Consider the following 15,513-nt stretch of genomic DNA (forward strand, 5'->3'; position numbering starts at 1 on the left):
AGTGCATTTCCTACATGTCTCCTAACAACTTGTTCTTTCTTATTCTTTTGTCTCATGTTCCAGCCATACCATTTTCCGCTATGTGCATTGCTCCTCCCTGCTCCCCCCCCAGGAGGGGTGGAAACTGTAGTCAAACTAAGTAATTGTACTGTTCATGTCCAAAAACAGTCCTTTGTCCAGCAATCATTTAAATTTCTTTTAACTTGGAGATATACTGGTCTCCTGGTAGATCTCCGAGGTAGCTTTATTTACATGGTGACAGTTCTCAATAGTCAATTCCTTCCATTTCCAATATATCTATGTAACCTAGCCCCTGGCCATTTCATTCCTTGTCAGTCCACCAAGGGAACACTCTGTCTGAAAAGGAATTAACCACTTCAGACCAAGAGGGTAGAAGTACAAAAGTGAATGAGGAGATCAGTTTGTACATGATTTTCATAAATATACTATTATTTTTTTTCCGTACAAATTCCCCATATTAGGCGCACCATTTGATCCTTTGATGTATAGATGCTGCTAGTATTCATATTATTGGGAGTCACTGGTGTGTGGGCAGAGGATAAAACTCTGGTCCCATTTAAAGTCAACCACAGAACTATTGGCTTCAAAAGAACCAGGAGTTCACTGGCCAGTTGTGGGAATAAAATTGTTGCTATTGCTAAGTTTAAAAAGAATTAAGAAATTATAATGATTTATTGACTGGGCTCAGAATCATTCACTTGGGCTCCCTTTCTGCCTATCCTTTCATGCCTCAGCTATTGGCCCCATTTGTTGCATACTTATTTGGGTGCATCTACACATGCCCTTTACAGTAGACTAATTAGCTTCACAGTAAAGCATCATCAGCTACACATGTGCCAGTATTAGGGCTCAGTAAACTAATCAACCCTGCCGTAAGATAGTACTGTCAAAGACGGCGGAGTAAGTAACTACACTGAAATACACGTGTAGATGGTGACAGGGGCTGGTGCTAAAGTGCATGGGCCTAGCCACATGGCTTTGCACTTTAGCACCCTTGTGCCCCAGCCAGACCCTCCACTGCCCAACACCGCCACCCAGAGCCCAGGGCTGACCTCTCGTGCCCACTGCCAGCCTGGGGTTGCTCCACCATGGCTCAAATTACTGCTGTCTCAGGCACCTGTATAGATACTGTACCCGGGAGCAGTTTCCTCTGGCTCAGATGACTCCAGAGTTTACTGTGTCATTTTAATTGCATGTATAGATGCACCCATTGTGGAGAGAATGATTGTTGCTGAGGGCATAGATCTGTAACAGCATGCAGAAGTAGCCTGCTTTCTGTGTCTGTAGTTTAACTTCAAGCTTCCTCCTTAAGGAACTGCAATAATTTAACAGGCCATTTATTTCATTTTGAAAATATAATGAAAAATACTATCTCATTCCTGTTTTTTTTTCCCCCCATTTTGGTTCGATTTGATGGTTTTAGTGATAAATTGTAGCTGGGTCCCACCCCCGCCCTGCTGTGATTTGTACTATTGTTCTCTCCTTATCATGGTGGGACAGATGCAACCTCAGGGTTTAGGTCAAAGTGAACAGTAGAAACCCCTTGTTAAAAGAGAGTCAAGGAAAATTGCAGTTGATCATCCCAACCAGACTATTTAATAAGTACAGAACAATTAATGAATATGGTAATGTGTCATGTTTTTGCAATACTAAGCAGAGAAGTTATTAAAATGCATGTATTTTCTGAAAAACAATACATTTGTATTTACTGAAGTCAAACACAAAAGTGTTTTAGTGTTAGCAATAGTTAAATTCATTTTTATGCTTAAAACAGCTATGAATCACATGCTTTGTATTCCATGGAATATTGATGCCAGGCTGATAGGTTCAGTGTGTGAGAGAGAGTTTCTTCATAAGTGGTACAAATGAAGTTGCAGTGGAATGAGAAACAAGCAGCATGTGTGAGATGTAAAATGTAATACCTTTTAAATAGTGTTTTCCTTTTGACTTTCATTCTCTGTAATGACTGAATGTATAGGGAATTTATATGGAATCCTGTTGAATCCAATGCTTTGTTGCTATCGACTGGAATGAAGATGGCTGGGGGATGAAGGATTATAACTGTTGTTCCTGTTGTTGTCTTCATAATAACTAGGCCCTTGGTTATAGATGAGCATCCAAATGAGCTAGGTTCTGTCTGAACACAAAATGGAAAGGCAGTCCCTTGAAGAGTTTACAGTGAAATTCACATCTGGGTGGTAGATCAGGTAAGTCCAACTTAAAAGCATTCAGACCTGTAGTTTAAGTATGTACGTGCATAGTATGCTCACCTATTCTCCAAAAACCAGCTTTCCAAAATTGGAGTACATGTCTTAAGCAGTGAAACTTATTTTTCTGCCTAGAATAAATGCACAGAGATGCTATAGGATCGTTTTCCTTGCAGCTGCATGGAGGGGTGAGGGGGAATCCAGCAGGAAGCAGGAATGTGTGGAACAGCTCTGGGGCAAACAGGCTCCTCCTTGTCCCAGCTGATGGGAGATAACTGCTAGGGTGGGTAGGGAACAGGTGCTAGAGGAAGGAACCAGTGTACCACCTCCACTGCTGAGCCTGGCACTTTCCACAGCACCCCACAGCTGGTGTGGGGCAGAAGTGGCTCTGGGGCTCTCCCTACACCTGAATCAGCCAGGGATAGCGGCAGGAGGGGGGCTGCATCCACACCATTGCACTCCTCCAGTCTTCAGCAGCTATGGTTTTAGCTTTCGGCTGAGCATCCAAGAACTGCTAACAGTTTAGCTGTGAAAGGGTTAAAACTAATTCCCCCCCACCCCGATCAAGGAAGTGAGGGGTGAGTGAGCTGAAGATTAGGCACTGTCCCTGCCCTATGGAAAAAAGTATTTTTTTGCTTCATTCTATCTTCTCAAAAGCAAGGTTCCCGTCTTGGAAATGTGCAGGATGTGAGGATGTTTGGCAATAGAATCAACAGTATAGGCTTATTTATTCTTTAAATTCATTTGCTTAGGAAAAGGGAAAACTGCTTAGTGTAGTTAATCCTTTTTCTGAATCATTAGCTAATTAAAGATCAGCACATTCTTGTGGAGTTTTTGTTACTTTTTCAAAACTACAACACCCAGTTCTCTTTTCACCACCTCTGCCTCCATGAAGCTCACTGTGAATGAACTAAAGGCACCTATACATGTGCAGCAAGGCTGCTCTGACGCGCTGTAATTATGGCATGTCAGAACAGACTTGATTAACTGAGTCTGTTGGAGCGTGGTAGTTACTGTGCTTCAGCAGACTCCAGTGTCACATGTATTAGCAACCCCACACTGAAAAATGGCAGCGGGGGTGCTTTAACTGTCCCTGCCGCCATTTTTCAGTGTGGGGTGGCTGGTACATGTGATGCTTCAGGCACTTTAATCAGAGCAGTTCTCGAGCCACTCTAATTAAAGCCACACCCCCTCCCAGAGCATGTGTATAAATGCCCATATTGCAAGGGGACAAGATGGCAAATGAAAGACCAATAAGGAATTTTCTGTTCTTCTACATTCTTTTTTAAAAACACATAAAGGCAACTGCTGGTGCTGCTTTTAGCATCTGTGGAGAGCAGCTTATTATCTAATTTAAAAGAAGAGTGTGACACACAGTATGTTGAAGTCTTGGAGGAGAACAGTGCTGCTCTATTTCTAAATCCTGATTCAAAGACACCCTACCAACTTTCTCCTCTCAGGTATGGTTGACCTAGAACTTTGCCTAACAGATTGTCATGGATAAGGTTGTCAGCTGTATGCTAAAGGAGATTAATGTGAAAGAAAAGATTCTTCAGAAAGTGAATGGAGCAGCACATAAAAAGAACTTCCCGAGAAGCATTGTAATTCTCTCACCCTTGTGCTGTCAAAATGCTGTTTCAACTATTTTTATTATTTGCATAAATTCTTCATGGGTGGCAGAGTCTTCAATAATTTTAGACAAGTTTAAACAGGTTGCTTGCTCCCAAATTTTGGCTGGATTGATGGAAAAGAAAGTGATCTAATATTAGGGATATGGAACTTCAAAATGCAAAGGGAAATTCACTGTTAGTTAATGCAAAATGGCAAGCATTTGAGCCTCTTGTGAAATAACCTGAAAAACAAGTCATACTGCAAGTTGGTATTTCTATCGTAGAATATATTGGGCACAGCTGGTGTAAAGCAGTGACGTTCCATTGATTTCAGTTTGACATCTTGTCTCCATGTTTTTTCTTTACTGGTAGAATCACCTAAATGACTGCATTGTGTGTGCCTCAGAAACCTCATCACTGGTTGAAGCATGTGTCATTCCATCACTGACATGTATTTTGGATGAGTCCCAGTAGATGGTTCTCAGAAGCCAGCTGTTTGTGAAAAACTATGCTAAGAGGACTCATTTATAAAGGCTCCCAAAAGCTCATGACATGTTGTTGACTTGCCTGTGTGATACACATTTGAAAGGTTATACAGTGAATGCTTGCTGATTCGTCTGTGGGACAATTACTAATGGTTTAATTTGGTAGTGTTAGAGTGATGTTAGTACAATAAAAGGTATCACCCAAAGAAATTCTTGCCTCTCATATGGTATAATTTGCCATAGTTTGGATTCCAGTCTATCTACCCTACCCCCTCCATTTTCAGTTCCAGATAATTGGTCACTATGGGATAATCCAATGTATAATTCACCTGATTTGCATTTTCCTTGAAGAGGTGAATTTACCAGGGCTCACTGTATATCCCTATACCAGCTCCTAAGCCACCCATAACCTCCTCCTTTTACCTTCTATTTTTTATCACTGGTCAGTCTCTCCTTCCTCTGCCTGTAGTTCAATAACACAAGCTTGAGAAGGAAGAGAAAAGCCACTCTTCTTTGCTAAAATTGGTGGACAGAATTTTAAAATGTGGGTGCCTAAATTTGGGTTCCTAATTTCAGATATAGGCACCTAGTATCAGATAGCTGATTTTTTTTGCCTCCAGAGGTGTAGAATATCTGCAGCTCTGCTTAACTTCATCTGGAGCTGGGTTTGCTCGGTGCCTCTTAGTTGTCTGGGGAAAGTCTGGTTTCGATCCATATCAAATCAAATTAAATACTGTTTGTAGGCTTAGTTACATGAGATGCCCAGAAGGGACACCTGCATGCTTACTACTCAGTCTAAGCGTATCATCTCTTATTCAGGGGTGTATGCTGTTCAGCTACTAACCACTGATCCTGCAGGTGTTTCGTGGGCAGACAGCCTTTTTTGTAAGCTGATAAGAGTTCATCATGTATATGATTGCAGCATTGTGCTGTTAGAGACTTAACAGCTCAATCCCTTTACTATGTAATTCCCAGGACATCTCTATGTTCAAGGACTGGCAGCTTCTGCAGAATTTTGTCAGCTAATTCATTGTGCTTTGTGAAGTGGAGTGCAATCCATGACACAAATTTGGCGCTAGCAAATATCTCTCATCTGGGGCAGTTGCACATCTGTTAACTAGGAGTATATTCCACAGGCCAGCCTTTTGAAGAATACTAAAGGATAATTGAGGCTTTCAATACATTTTTCTTTAACTTAGGGTGAGCTGAGTGGTGGTAGGAGTTAAGCAAGATTAATTTGCAAGTACATTCTGGAGCTAGATGTCTGGATCCCTGTTTATCAATTTTCATACTGTATTTTTAGGATTATAGGATATTATAAATTTGAAAATGTCACACAGTGAGAGCATCTTTTCTCTATGATTGCATTTAGGATCGCTTTGCTAAAGAGGAATGCACAGTTTGGGGAGACAAGCTAACAGCAGTTAAGGTTAATGAGAATGTCGGCTTTCAGTGAGTTTGTTTGTTGAGTCCCTGCTTTTGTAGTGTTTCTCATTAATAAATATTTGATATGGTTGTCACAACTTTATTTTTCAGTATATTCTTTTGGGGGCATGGTCACAGAATGCTTCTTATTTCCCATAGAGTGGTGTTGCACTGCCGCTGTTATCTGCAGCTGAGACAGGATAAGCATTAGACCAGACATGCACAATTTCTTTGCACACCGCCTGCTCCCAAGACCTAGTGATCTATTTAGTTTGCAGTGTTATTTGCTAAGAGCCATTTCTTCCTCTGTATAATTTTATCCTCTCAAAAACTCACCTGAGGGTGGAGGTGCAAGAACCCCATAAAACATACCTAGTCAAAGATCTCAAATCTGCTCTGTCTTAACAGCCCCAACAGATCCTTGGGTATACAGCAGTGACACTTGCATTTCACTCACCTTGTTTATTCTTTTTCACCTGGTGTCAGCCTTATACCACACACATCTCTTGGGAAAACCTCCTTCTCACAGAACTCTTCTACAAGCCAACTTTCCTTTTTTTTCTGGCTCAGAGATCACAGTCGACGTAGAATAAAATTTGTGATAGCAGTGTCATCTTCTATGAGGGCAAGCCTTCAAGTTTGAGATAAAGATGATCCTGGGTTTCTGAGTTAATCCTTGTCCCTGCCTTTTAATCAATAATTCTTCAGCCATGTAGTTGCTGTGATCTTTAGATGCCAGTATTTCTGTCTGTCTTCATGTTTTGCATAAAAAAATATGGCTTACGCATATCTAGTCTTTGGGAATTTGGCAAGAGAAATTCATACTGGAATAAATTAAACTCCATATCATCCCAAGGTACACGTTACCCAAGAAGATAGTTTTCAAGGGGAACATAAACTCACCAGACCATTTAAAAAAGTTTGTCTTGGAAAAAAAAAAGGGGCTGAAAAGGAAAACAGCTCAACACTGAAGATGGAGAGGAAATTTATATCTTTTCATAAATTATAGTCTCATACAGTGTTAGTCTGTGGATGAAAGAGAAGCACGTGCATGACTTACAGTTTCACAAATGATTTCCATGAATGTTTGACACTGATAACAAGTGACTACTCCATGTTTTTCCCAAACACGTACCGCAACAAATTATGGTTGTAATTATGGCATAACAGATGCAAAGTAATGTAGCATCTGCCTCATTCAAGAGTTATCCCTCTCTTAATTATATATGGGGATTCCTAATTCTACTAAAGAAAAAATATATAACAACAACAACAAAACAACTTAGAAGTAGACCAAGCAAAAATAGTGGTAGACTTGTATTTTGAACATATAGTTATGCTGCAGATGCTCATTGTGTTAACAGCAGATTTAATTGTGGGACAGCACATTCATGCCTCATTGGTTCCTTTCCCTGTTCTCAAACCTCCTCCTCCTCTTTCACCGAGCAAGTGGTTAAAGTGACTCTTTTCCTTTTGTTTCCCTAACTCTAACTACTGTTTAGGAAGGAGGGCAAGTTTTTCTGTTTCTTTGTTCAGTAGTTAGTGGAACAGTATATTTGTTAGCTTATTCACTGGAGGAGATGAAAGCACATTGCTACCCCTACACACATTTACATCAGAATGTTTCTATATTGTCTTTTCAAAACACGGTAGAAGTGGCTTAGTCTAGAAACATCTGCTAGTCCTGTGTAAACCATTTTAGCATTGCTTATGTTTTATCTTGCTAATTACCCTGGTAGTCATCATCTAAGTCTTTTGACAATATAGCTGTGACTCAGAGGCATAACTACCAGAGTCTGCACCCTGGGAGGCAGTGGCTGTAGTGACTGGGCTGTCTGCAGCAATGGCAGTGGCTGGACTAGCAATGGCTGCTGTTCTCATACCCCCTCTAAGTGGGTGATGGGGGCTGGTGCCATGGTTTCCCATCCCTTGTTAGGCCACTTTCCTGATTGATTGTCACATGAATATGCATGTCTGGAGAGACCGCATGCATTTGTACAGCATGTAGCACAATGGGAAATCTATATTGCTATTGTATTCAAAATCAAATTTCTTCACACACAAATAAAGATGTGGGATAGAATGCTAGTGGTCTGTAATAAACACAATAGTACCCAAGAGTGAGGAGATTTGCCTGCTGGGTTCAAGAAAGTATCTATTCACCCATAAGTATAATTTAGTTTCTTCGATTAGACTTAAAATGACATTACAAATCTAGGCTCAATAGGCAGTAAAGAGTTTCTAACATTCTTCCTTGAGTTTACCAAGAAGAGAACTGGATAGTATGAAATTACTTTTTTAAATATGACTACTATCTTTGTGGATTCCTCTTCCAGTGGAGAATAGAACTTCTCAGTCTAGTCTTAGTGTGTAAATGTTGCTGTCAGTAACCATGCTATATAACTCCCTGCAGAAATGTGTTTGGGTTTCTAGTAGTGTGGCAAAATTGTGCTCTCAGTTACAATTGCATCCTTTCGTTCCATGCAGTGTAATGCACCTCCTTGGCTTTGAAGCAGTGACATGTTGCTACAGTGATCCGTTTGCATTGTGTCAGTTCTGCTCTGTTGAAGTGCAGTCATATACAGAGGACCTTATGCAGGCTGTTTCCTACATTTACTAAAAAAGGAGACTGTATCAAGCACCAGCTTGTCACCATGCAAGTCCCCAAACTCTGAGACCCTGGCATTCTCAGTCCAAGGCTTTCTTCGTTGTGAAGTAACCAGACTCTGGTGGTAATTGGCTGAATCAGATTTAACAATGCAGTCAGATAAACAGTTGTGGCAGCTGCTGCCATGGCAACATCATCATGCTAACCCTCCCAGTGTGCCCTTTTCCCTCCCCCACCAACACATACCCCTCCTTCTCGCTAGCAAGTGACATACCCACTAATAGTCTGTACAGTCGGGAGGGTTTAATGGCAGAGCAGTTTGCTTTCAAAACTGTTCAATATGATGAATGAAGATGCGGCTCAGAAAAGTGATGGTGGTGAGAAATACAACGGCAGTAATCAGAGAAGGAAAAGACCCAAGAAGGTAATGTTGAATGGGGAGAGCAAAAATGATGTGCGAGTAACCAAGCGAGTCTATAGGAGTGGTTTAGAGACAAGGGATGCTGAATCAGTGAGCTCCTTCTGCTGAGGTGTTGAGATACGTTACTTATACAATGTATAAGGGAAAAGCAGGCATAGCATTTTTTTAATGTGGGAAAAAACAAGAGCCAGCAGTGGGTGAGCCGACTGAGATACTGTGTTGCCTACAAAGCCGAGGTGTGTGGCATATGGGAAGCCGTAGAGGGATTTTGTTCTCACTGCTGGTGGATGGCACCATAGCTAACGTGGAAAAATCCAAGGGCTTCTGAGTATCTTGCCAGGTGGACTAGTAAGGTTGTGATAACCAAGCTGAAGAGTTTCTTTGGCAAACAGACGCCTGTTTTGTTCTATTAGTCTTGGCTTCATTAGACATCAAATGCCTTTCAGCACTGGTGTCAGTATGTTTCTGTTAGGCAAGAGAGCAGTTTTCTGTGACAAGAAATGTTAAACCTGGATGTTAATGTTCTTTTATCTGTCTCTCTCTCTTGTTTTTTTTAAGAGTATAAATTTGGATTTATCTCCCTTCCATTCGGTTTGTCCAGCAAGTTCTGTGCCTCGTATGCTGGGTTAAGCAAATGGCTGAAAAGAAGATGTACAATTAGTAAAAATACCGTTGAGCTTTTTGTAGAAACCTATAGTAATTTGATGGTGCTGATGGAAACCGGTTAAGTAAAAATGTAAAAATTGTACGGCCACACCCAGTTTCCAAGATGCTCTTGCTTTACAGCCAGCCTGTCTCTAGTGGGTGGTTGATTCTTTACAGGTTCCTGCATCCAACAGTTGATTCCTGACATTTGAAGTTGTTTGCTCTTAATTAATACTTTAAATAGTAAAAAAGCTATTTGCTATTTTTTGTTGGCAGGAAGGGTTGCAAAATAATAAAGTGACAGATACAGTTTTACATACTCTTATTAGGTCTGATTTTCTCTCATTGTGGGGGGGTTACTCTAAGAAGAATCTAGTTCAGAAACAAAATAAGTAGTGTATCATCAATTCATTTTTCAGTTTGCACTTTTAAACTTTAATAGGATTTATAACATTGTGTTCCAGCAAAACACAATATTATAAAGACACACTGATAAAATATAGTAACCACAACAGAGACCTAAACATACAGATCTTTAGCAGGGTTTTGGACTCGGAAAGAAAGGCTCCTAAGTAATGGCTAGCATCTGATAGGTGCAGTTCTATCACAGGGAGAAGCTTGTGTTTTGAACAACTAATAGGATGTATCATAATTGAGCCAAAGCAAGAAAATTAGGGTGAAGGTAAGATAGCTTCACCCCACCCCATTGTGCTTGGAATATTACCTGAGTCTCCACATAGTGGGTGATTTTATGTAGCGCATTGGTTTTTACACCTAAGCACAAATGAGCAGTAGAAAAACTGTCTAGTCTCATCTTAAATTTAAATTTTAAGGCATAATTTTCAAAGGGGCTTTATCTGGTTCAGTGTATTTTTAAAATTCACTGTGTGTAAATTAGCTATCAGTTGCAAAATTATTATATGTATGGTGGTTAACATGACCTGGGTATAGCTGTGCATTGATTAAAGGGATGAGGTAACAATGAAGCAAAGTCTTCTCCATCCTTAATTTTTACAAATAATAATCCTTAAATAATAATAATCCTTACTTTTTATAAATAATAATGCATTTAAGTAGTGTTTAAATTTAAGTCTCTCAAAGCCCTTTCATTGTTCGGTTACTGGTATATTGCATTCTGCTTCCAATCACACAAATGCATAAAAATGTATGTCTTCATATAGATGTGTATATCTTATCCCTTGGAAGACTATCTGCTTTCCCCACAAATTTAATAAATTGTTCATGGCTGTTTATTTTTAAGTCATCTAAAATTAATTTGAGCAATTTCAATTTATTTAGATACAAAGCAATTCTTGAAGTGCTTATCTTGCATGCATTATTAGACATTGAGGTTTGGAGCTTGCAAAGGGTTAGTAGTCTGAACTATTGCTTGCATGTGAAATCTCACTTGACCCCTTGTGGGACTACAGCTCAGAAGCTAACGGTCCCTTTGTACACACTAGGAATAAATTGCTGGGACCTGAGCCAATCTATTTAGAACCTCAGGGGAATTTTTTAACCAGGGAGACCACACCCCCTAGAATAACCATTAGCGTGATGGCTAGAGCAGTCTTCTAGACTGCTGGAGAATAACAAATAACAGGGACTTGAAACATCCCCAGTGAGTTCCCTAATAGCCAAGTTATTGGCTGTTTTGGGATCTCTCGCTCTTTCTTTCCTTCCAATCTCCATCAGTATTTCCATGAAAATCTTCAGCTTCATCCTGATATGGAGAGGAAAACCTTTTTGTATCTTGATATTTTTTATGGGACAGCAAAGTCACTTCTTACATAGCTGTAAATGTGATTCCTGGTTGGCTGCGCACTGTCCAGTTGAAGGCAAATGTTCTCCCTGGCTCAGGATCCAGCTGTGTGGATCAGGTGGCAGAATTTGAGCCTCGTTTTCTAGCTGATTTATTTTTCTTTTTGCACTTTGAATGTGGATAAATACTGTTTTGTTTTGTTTTATTTTAATTGCACCTTGGCAGGAAAAAGTAGTTCTAGGCTTCAGTGCTTAGCAGTGAAACATTGGATTTATTATGAGGAAGGTGCAGAGGTGCCCTGAATAGTTTCATTGCTTGTTCTGCTTTAGTGGAACACACGGTAGAATTATTTCAAGTGGAAACCCAAACTTTAGGAGTGACGTAACTGGTACATAGAGTAGCACCTGATGTCCATTAGTGTAATGAATGTGATGAGACAACATACAACAGCCATGTTGTACAGTAGCACAAAAAAGTCATATTAGTTCCTATAATTATCCATGACTTGTAGGATCTTATCCTTTGAAGTACTGAACAATTTTGAAAGGAGCTAAGTGTGTCCAAAATCCCCACTCCACTGGAGGATATTTTAGGATATTGTGAAGTTAACCTTTTGATATACTACATTGTTAGCATGGGAAACAGGTTTTCAATTGTAGAGTGTGTCTATTGGAAAAAAGCCAGTGGTCTTATTAAAATGTAAAAAGTAGTTCTTTGCTAATAATAAAATTCTAATAATAAAATTACAAATTGCAAGAGGTTTTTCAAAAATCCATAGGTATATGCTGAACTGGTCATCATAAAACACATGCTTTGTTCTGTCTGTTGTGATATGTTAGCTCTTAGTTTGTTGCCTTTTTTCTTTAGCATAGCTGTGTCTCATCAATTCGCTGTGCCTCCCAACACTACCATGTGATTCCTAGAGATGATCAAGCAGCTGTCAACGGTGCTCCTTCCTTTGGTCCATACTTTTCCATGGGTAGTTTAACTCCCCTACAGTTTTCTGCATGAAGCAGTTTCTCACAGAATCCATTGTGAAGCATCTAGAACAGAACAAGGTGATCAGGAACAGATAGCATGGATTCACCAAGCACAAGTCATGCCTATCAACCGGATTTCATAGAAACATAGAAGCATAGAAAATGAGGGTTGGATGGGACCTCAGGATGGCATCTAGTCCAACCCCCTGTTCAAAGCATGACTTTTCCCAACTACATCGTCCCAGCCAAGGCTTTGTCGAGCCAGGTCTTAAAAACCTCCAAGGATGGAGATTTCACAACCTCTCTCAGTAACCTATTCCAGTACTTTACTACCCTCCTGGTGAGAGTTTTTCCTAATATCTGAACTAAACTTTCCTTCTGTGATAAGGTGACAGACTCTGTGGGTGGAGGGAGATTAGTGGATGTAATTATGCCTTGACTTTAGTAAGGCTTTTAAAACTAGATTAAAGTACTGTAAGGTGGATACATAACTTTGTACTCAACAAGTAGTCATCAGTGGCTCGATTTCTAGTTGGGAGGAGGTATCAAGTGGGATTCCTCAGCAGTCTGTTCTGGGTCCAGTATTGTTAAATACCTTCAGTAATGATTTGGATGATGGGATAAAGCACATATCTAGTAAATTGGTGGATGACTCCGAATTGGGTGGACTTGCAGATACTCCAGAGAGTAGGGCTGGGATCCAGCATGACTGGAGAAATGATCTCTAGTCAATCTGATGAGATTCAACCAGGACAAGAGCAAGTCCTACACTTGGAATAGAATAGTTGCATGCACAAATATAAGCTGAGGAATGACTGGCTAGGCTGCAGTCCTGCAGAGTAAGACCTGGGTGTTAGAGTGGACTGTAAGCTGAATATGAGCCAGCAGTGCATTCTTGTTGCTAAAAAAAAGCCAACAGCATACTGGGTTGTATTAACAGGAGTGTCACTTGCAAATCAAGGGAACTGATTCTTCCTCTCTATTTAGCACTGGTGAGACCTCACATGGAGTACTACACCCAGTTTTGGGACCCACACTTTACGAAGGATGCGGACAGTTTGGAAAGAGTTCAGCACAGAGCAACAAAAATGTCAGGGGCCAGGAATAATAATTTATGAGGAAAGGCAGCAAGCTAGGGTTATTTAATATGGAGAAGAGAAGACTGAGAGGGTATTTGATAACAGTCTTCAAATACCTGAAAGTCAATTACAGAGAGGATGGAGATGGGTTTTGCTATGTGGCTATAGGGGAAAGGACTAGGAGCAATGTCCTCAAGCTACAGGATGAGAAACCTAGGTTGGAGATAAAAAGGAACTTTCTGACTATGAGGGTGGTCAGGCATTGGAAATAGTTACCTAGAGAAGTCAAAAATTGCCAAGGATGGAAATTCCACAAGAGCAGGTTAGGCAGACACTTGACCGGGATGGTTTAGTTAGGGATGATCCTGTTTTGAATGGGGAGCTGGGCCAGATGACCTTGTGAAGTCTTGTCCAGCCTTACTTTCTTATGATCCTAAGTTTCTAGAGAATGTATATTTTTACTGCGGAGTGAAAAAGTAGTAGCACCAATTTGAATAAGTAATTTCTTTTTATCATTCATGATTAAACTGGGTAAAAACACTAGCATAACATCCAAATGCAATGTAGGATCTCTAATTTATGACAATTCACCAGTCTAGCAATCTTAATATATTGATGACTACTGCTAGTGCTAACACTGCCTTAAATCTAGGGATCTTTATTCATCTCTCACTTCTATGAGGTTCAAAGAACTGTCTCTCCATTGTTTTTGGTGGATTTATTACCAATTTACATGAAAGTATATGAGAGGAGCACTGGGTATAAGTGTTTCTTTGAGAAAAAGCTGTGATCTCCACCCCCTCCTTATTTTCTAGTTCAGGCTAAGAAGCAATATACATATAAAAGATTACGATGGATCAAAACAGCTATAACACTAATTATCCTGAGATTAAATTCTGTTTTCCTTTGCTCTGCTCTAAGTCAGATGAACCTCTTTTGACATTCTGGCATAATTGAGATCTGGATCTGTCCTTCATCTCTGACTAGATTTAGATTGAATTAAATCCTTGGTATAAAATTAAGTGTCTAGCCATAAGTTCATTTCTTCTGCTTCTTTTTTATGCTTTTTTTTCTGCTGTTGCTCCTTGCTGCTGCTGCTTTTTTCTGTCCCTTCTTCTTCCCCTCATGCATCTCCCTCTTCCTCTTCCTTTTGGTTTGTAATGGATAGAAACAAAACAAAGAGACTGTTGTGTTTGCTTTATCTTGATAAGGATTGGGACTATTCTCCAACTAGTACTATGAAACTAGTGACCAAAGGAGTATTTACTACATGGTGTGGGGAGGTTAGTATTTTCTAAGCACTAGCAAAAAGAGAAACCAGTCAGGTTTGCTTCCTAGCTGGGGTAGGTGCAATACATCTTTGTTAAGAGAGAACTGTATTTTAATGCTATTTTTGGGTTATGTTCTTTCGTTTTGCTGAGAAAGTAAAGTTGCGTAAGAAAGTAAAATTGACTGTTCCACATAGTATTTGAGTTCAGTTGTCATATTCTGCTTTCACCTCTTGATCCAGTCGGACTTTCGTGTATGAAAAGAGAACAGAACATTGCCTAAGACCACATATCATGAGGAACTAAGAGGAGAAATCCAAGGGAAACAAATAGCAGCAGGGTGCAAAGAACGACGACTTATCCTTCTATCATGCCTTTCAGCTGATTATCTTGTGGCACTTTGACAGACTACTCCAGCATATGGGGACATCTGGGGACATGTTAAAGAAGGAGAATCTGAGGTAAACTTAGCTAAGTGACTTTCCTCAAGGGTCACAAATGATGCTTCAGCTGGTGTCCTGATTTTGTATCCTTGATCTTACTGCTAGATTACAAAGTCAATGCCAGTCATACAGAACCTCCTTTCTGTCATGATTACACTAGCCAATTGCCTGTCAAGAATGACGGGGGGGACAGGGGGACGGTGACAGTGGCACCACCCAGTGCCCCATGCTGCCGCCACTCTGCCTCTGGCCCCATGGGTGTTCCCTCCCCCCCACCCCCGTCATTCTTGATGGGCAATTGGTTAGTCTTTAAAATAATGCTGAGCATGTTCAGTGGTATGGAATTTTGCCACATCGGGTCTGGGCCCGTTTCCTCCCCCTCTCCGACCCTCCGCCTCCAAGGAGCAGGGCCAGGGAGGGGAGCAAGGCCAGAGTCGCTGTCCTTGTCCGTCCCTTCCCCCCCCACTCTGGCCCCTTAGTCCCCGCTGTCATGGCAGCACCGTCCCCCTCTGCCTCCAAGGAGCAGGGCCGGGGCCGGGGCCGGGGGGCGGGGGCGGGG

The 15,513-nt window shown here is 40.7% G+C and overlaps 1 protein-coding gene across 15 annotated transcripts in view; it reads left to right on the forward strand.

Moving 5' to 3' along the window:
- ANK2 (ankyrin 2) overlaps positions 1 to 15,513 on the forward strand; it is a 779,379-nt gene that overhangs the window by 171,326 nt on the left and 592,540 nt on the right. For 11 of the 15 annotated variants that reach the window (XM_019521987.1, XM_019521997.1, XM_019521991.1 and 8 more), the window contains exon 1: positions 8,638 to 8,780. The exons of 1 other annotated variant lie outside the window; for it this stretch is intronic. In XM_019521987.1, the coding sequence (XP_019377532.1) occupies positions 8,697 to 8,780 (84 nt within the window). In that variant the 5' untranslated portion in view covers positions 8,638 to 8,696. Of the gene's footprint in view, positions 1 to 8,634; positions 8,781 to 15,513 lie in introns of those variants that run through there. 3 more of the 15 variants (XM_019522000.1, XM_019522001.1, XM_019522002.1) reach the window with 3 other exon arrangements.

The sequence above is a fragment of the Gavialis gangeticus genome, unplaced genomic scaffold (genome assembly GCF_001723915.1).
Source record: "Gavialis gangeticus isolate Ggan-Ray unplaced genomic scaffold, GavGan_comp1, whole genome shotgun sequence".
In the NCBI taxonomy this organism is placed as follows: Eukaryota; Metazoa; Chordata; order Crocodylia; family Gavialidae; genus Gavialis; species Gavialis gangeticus.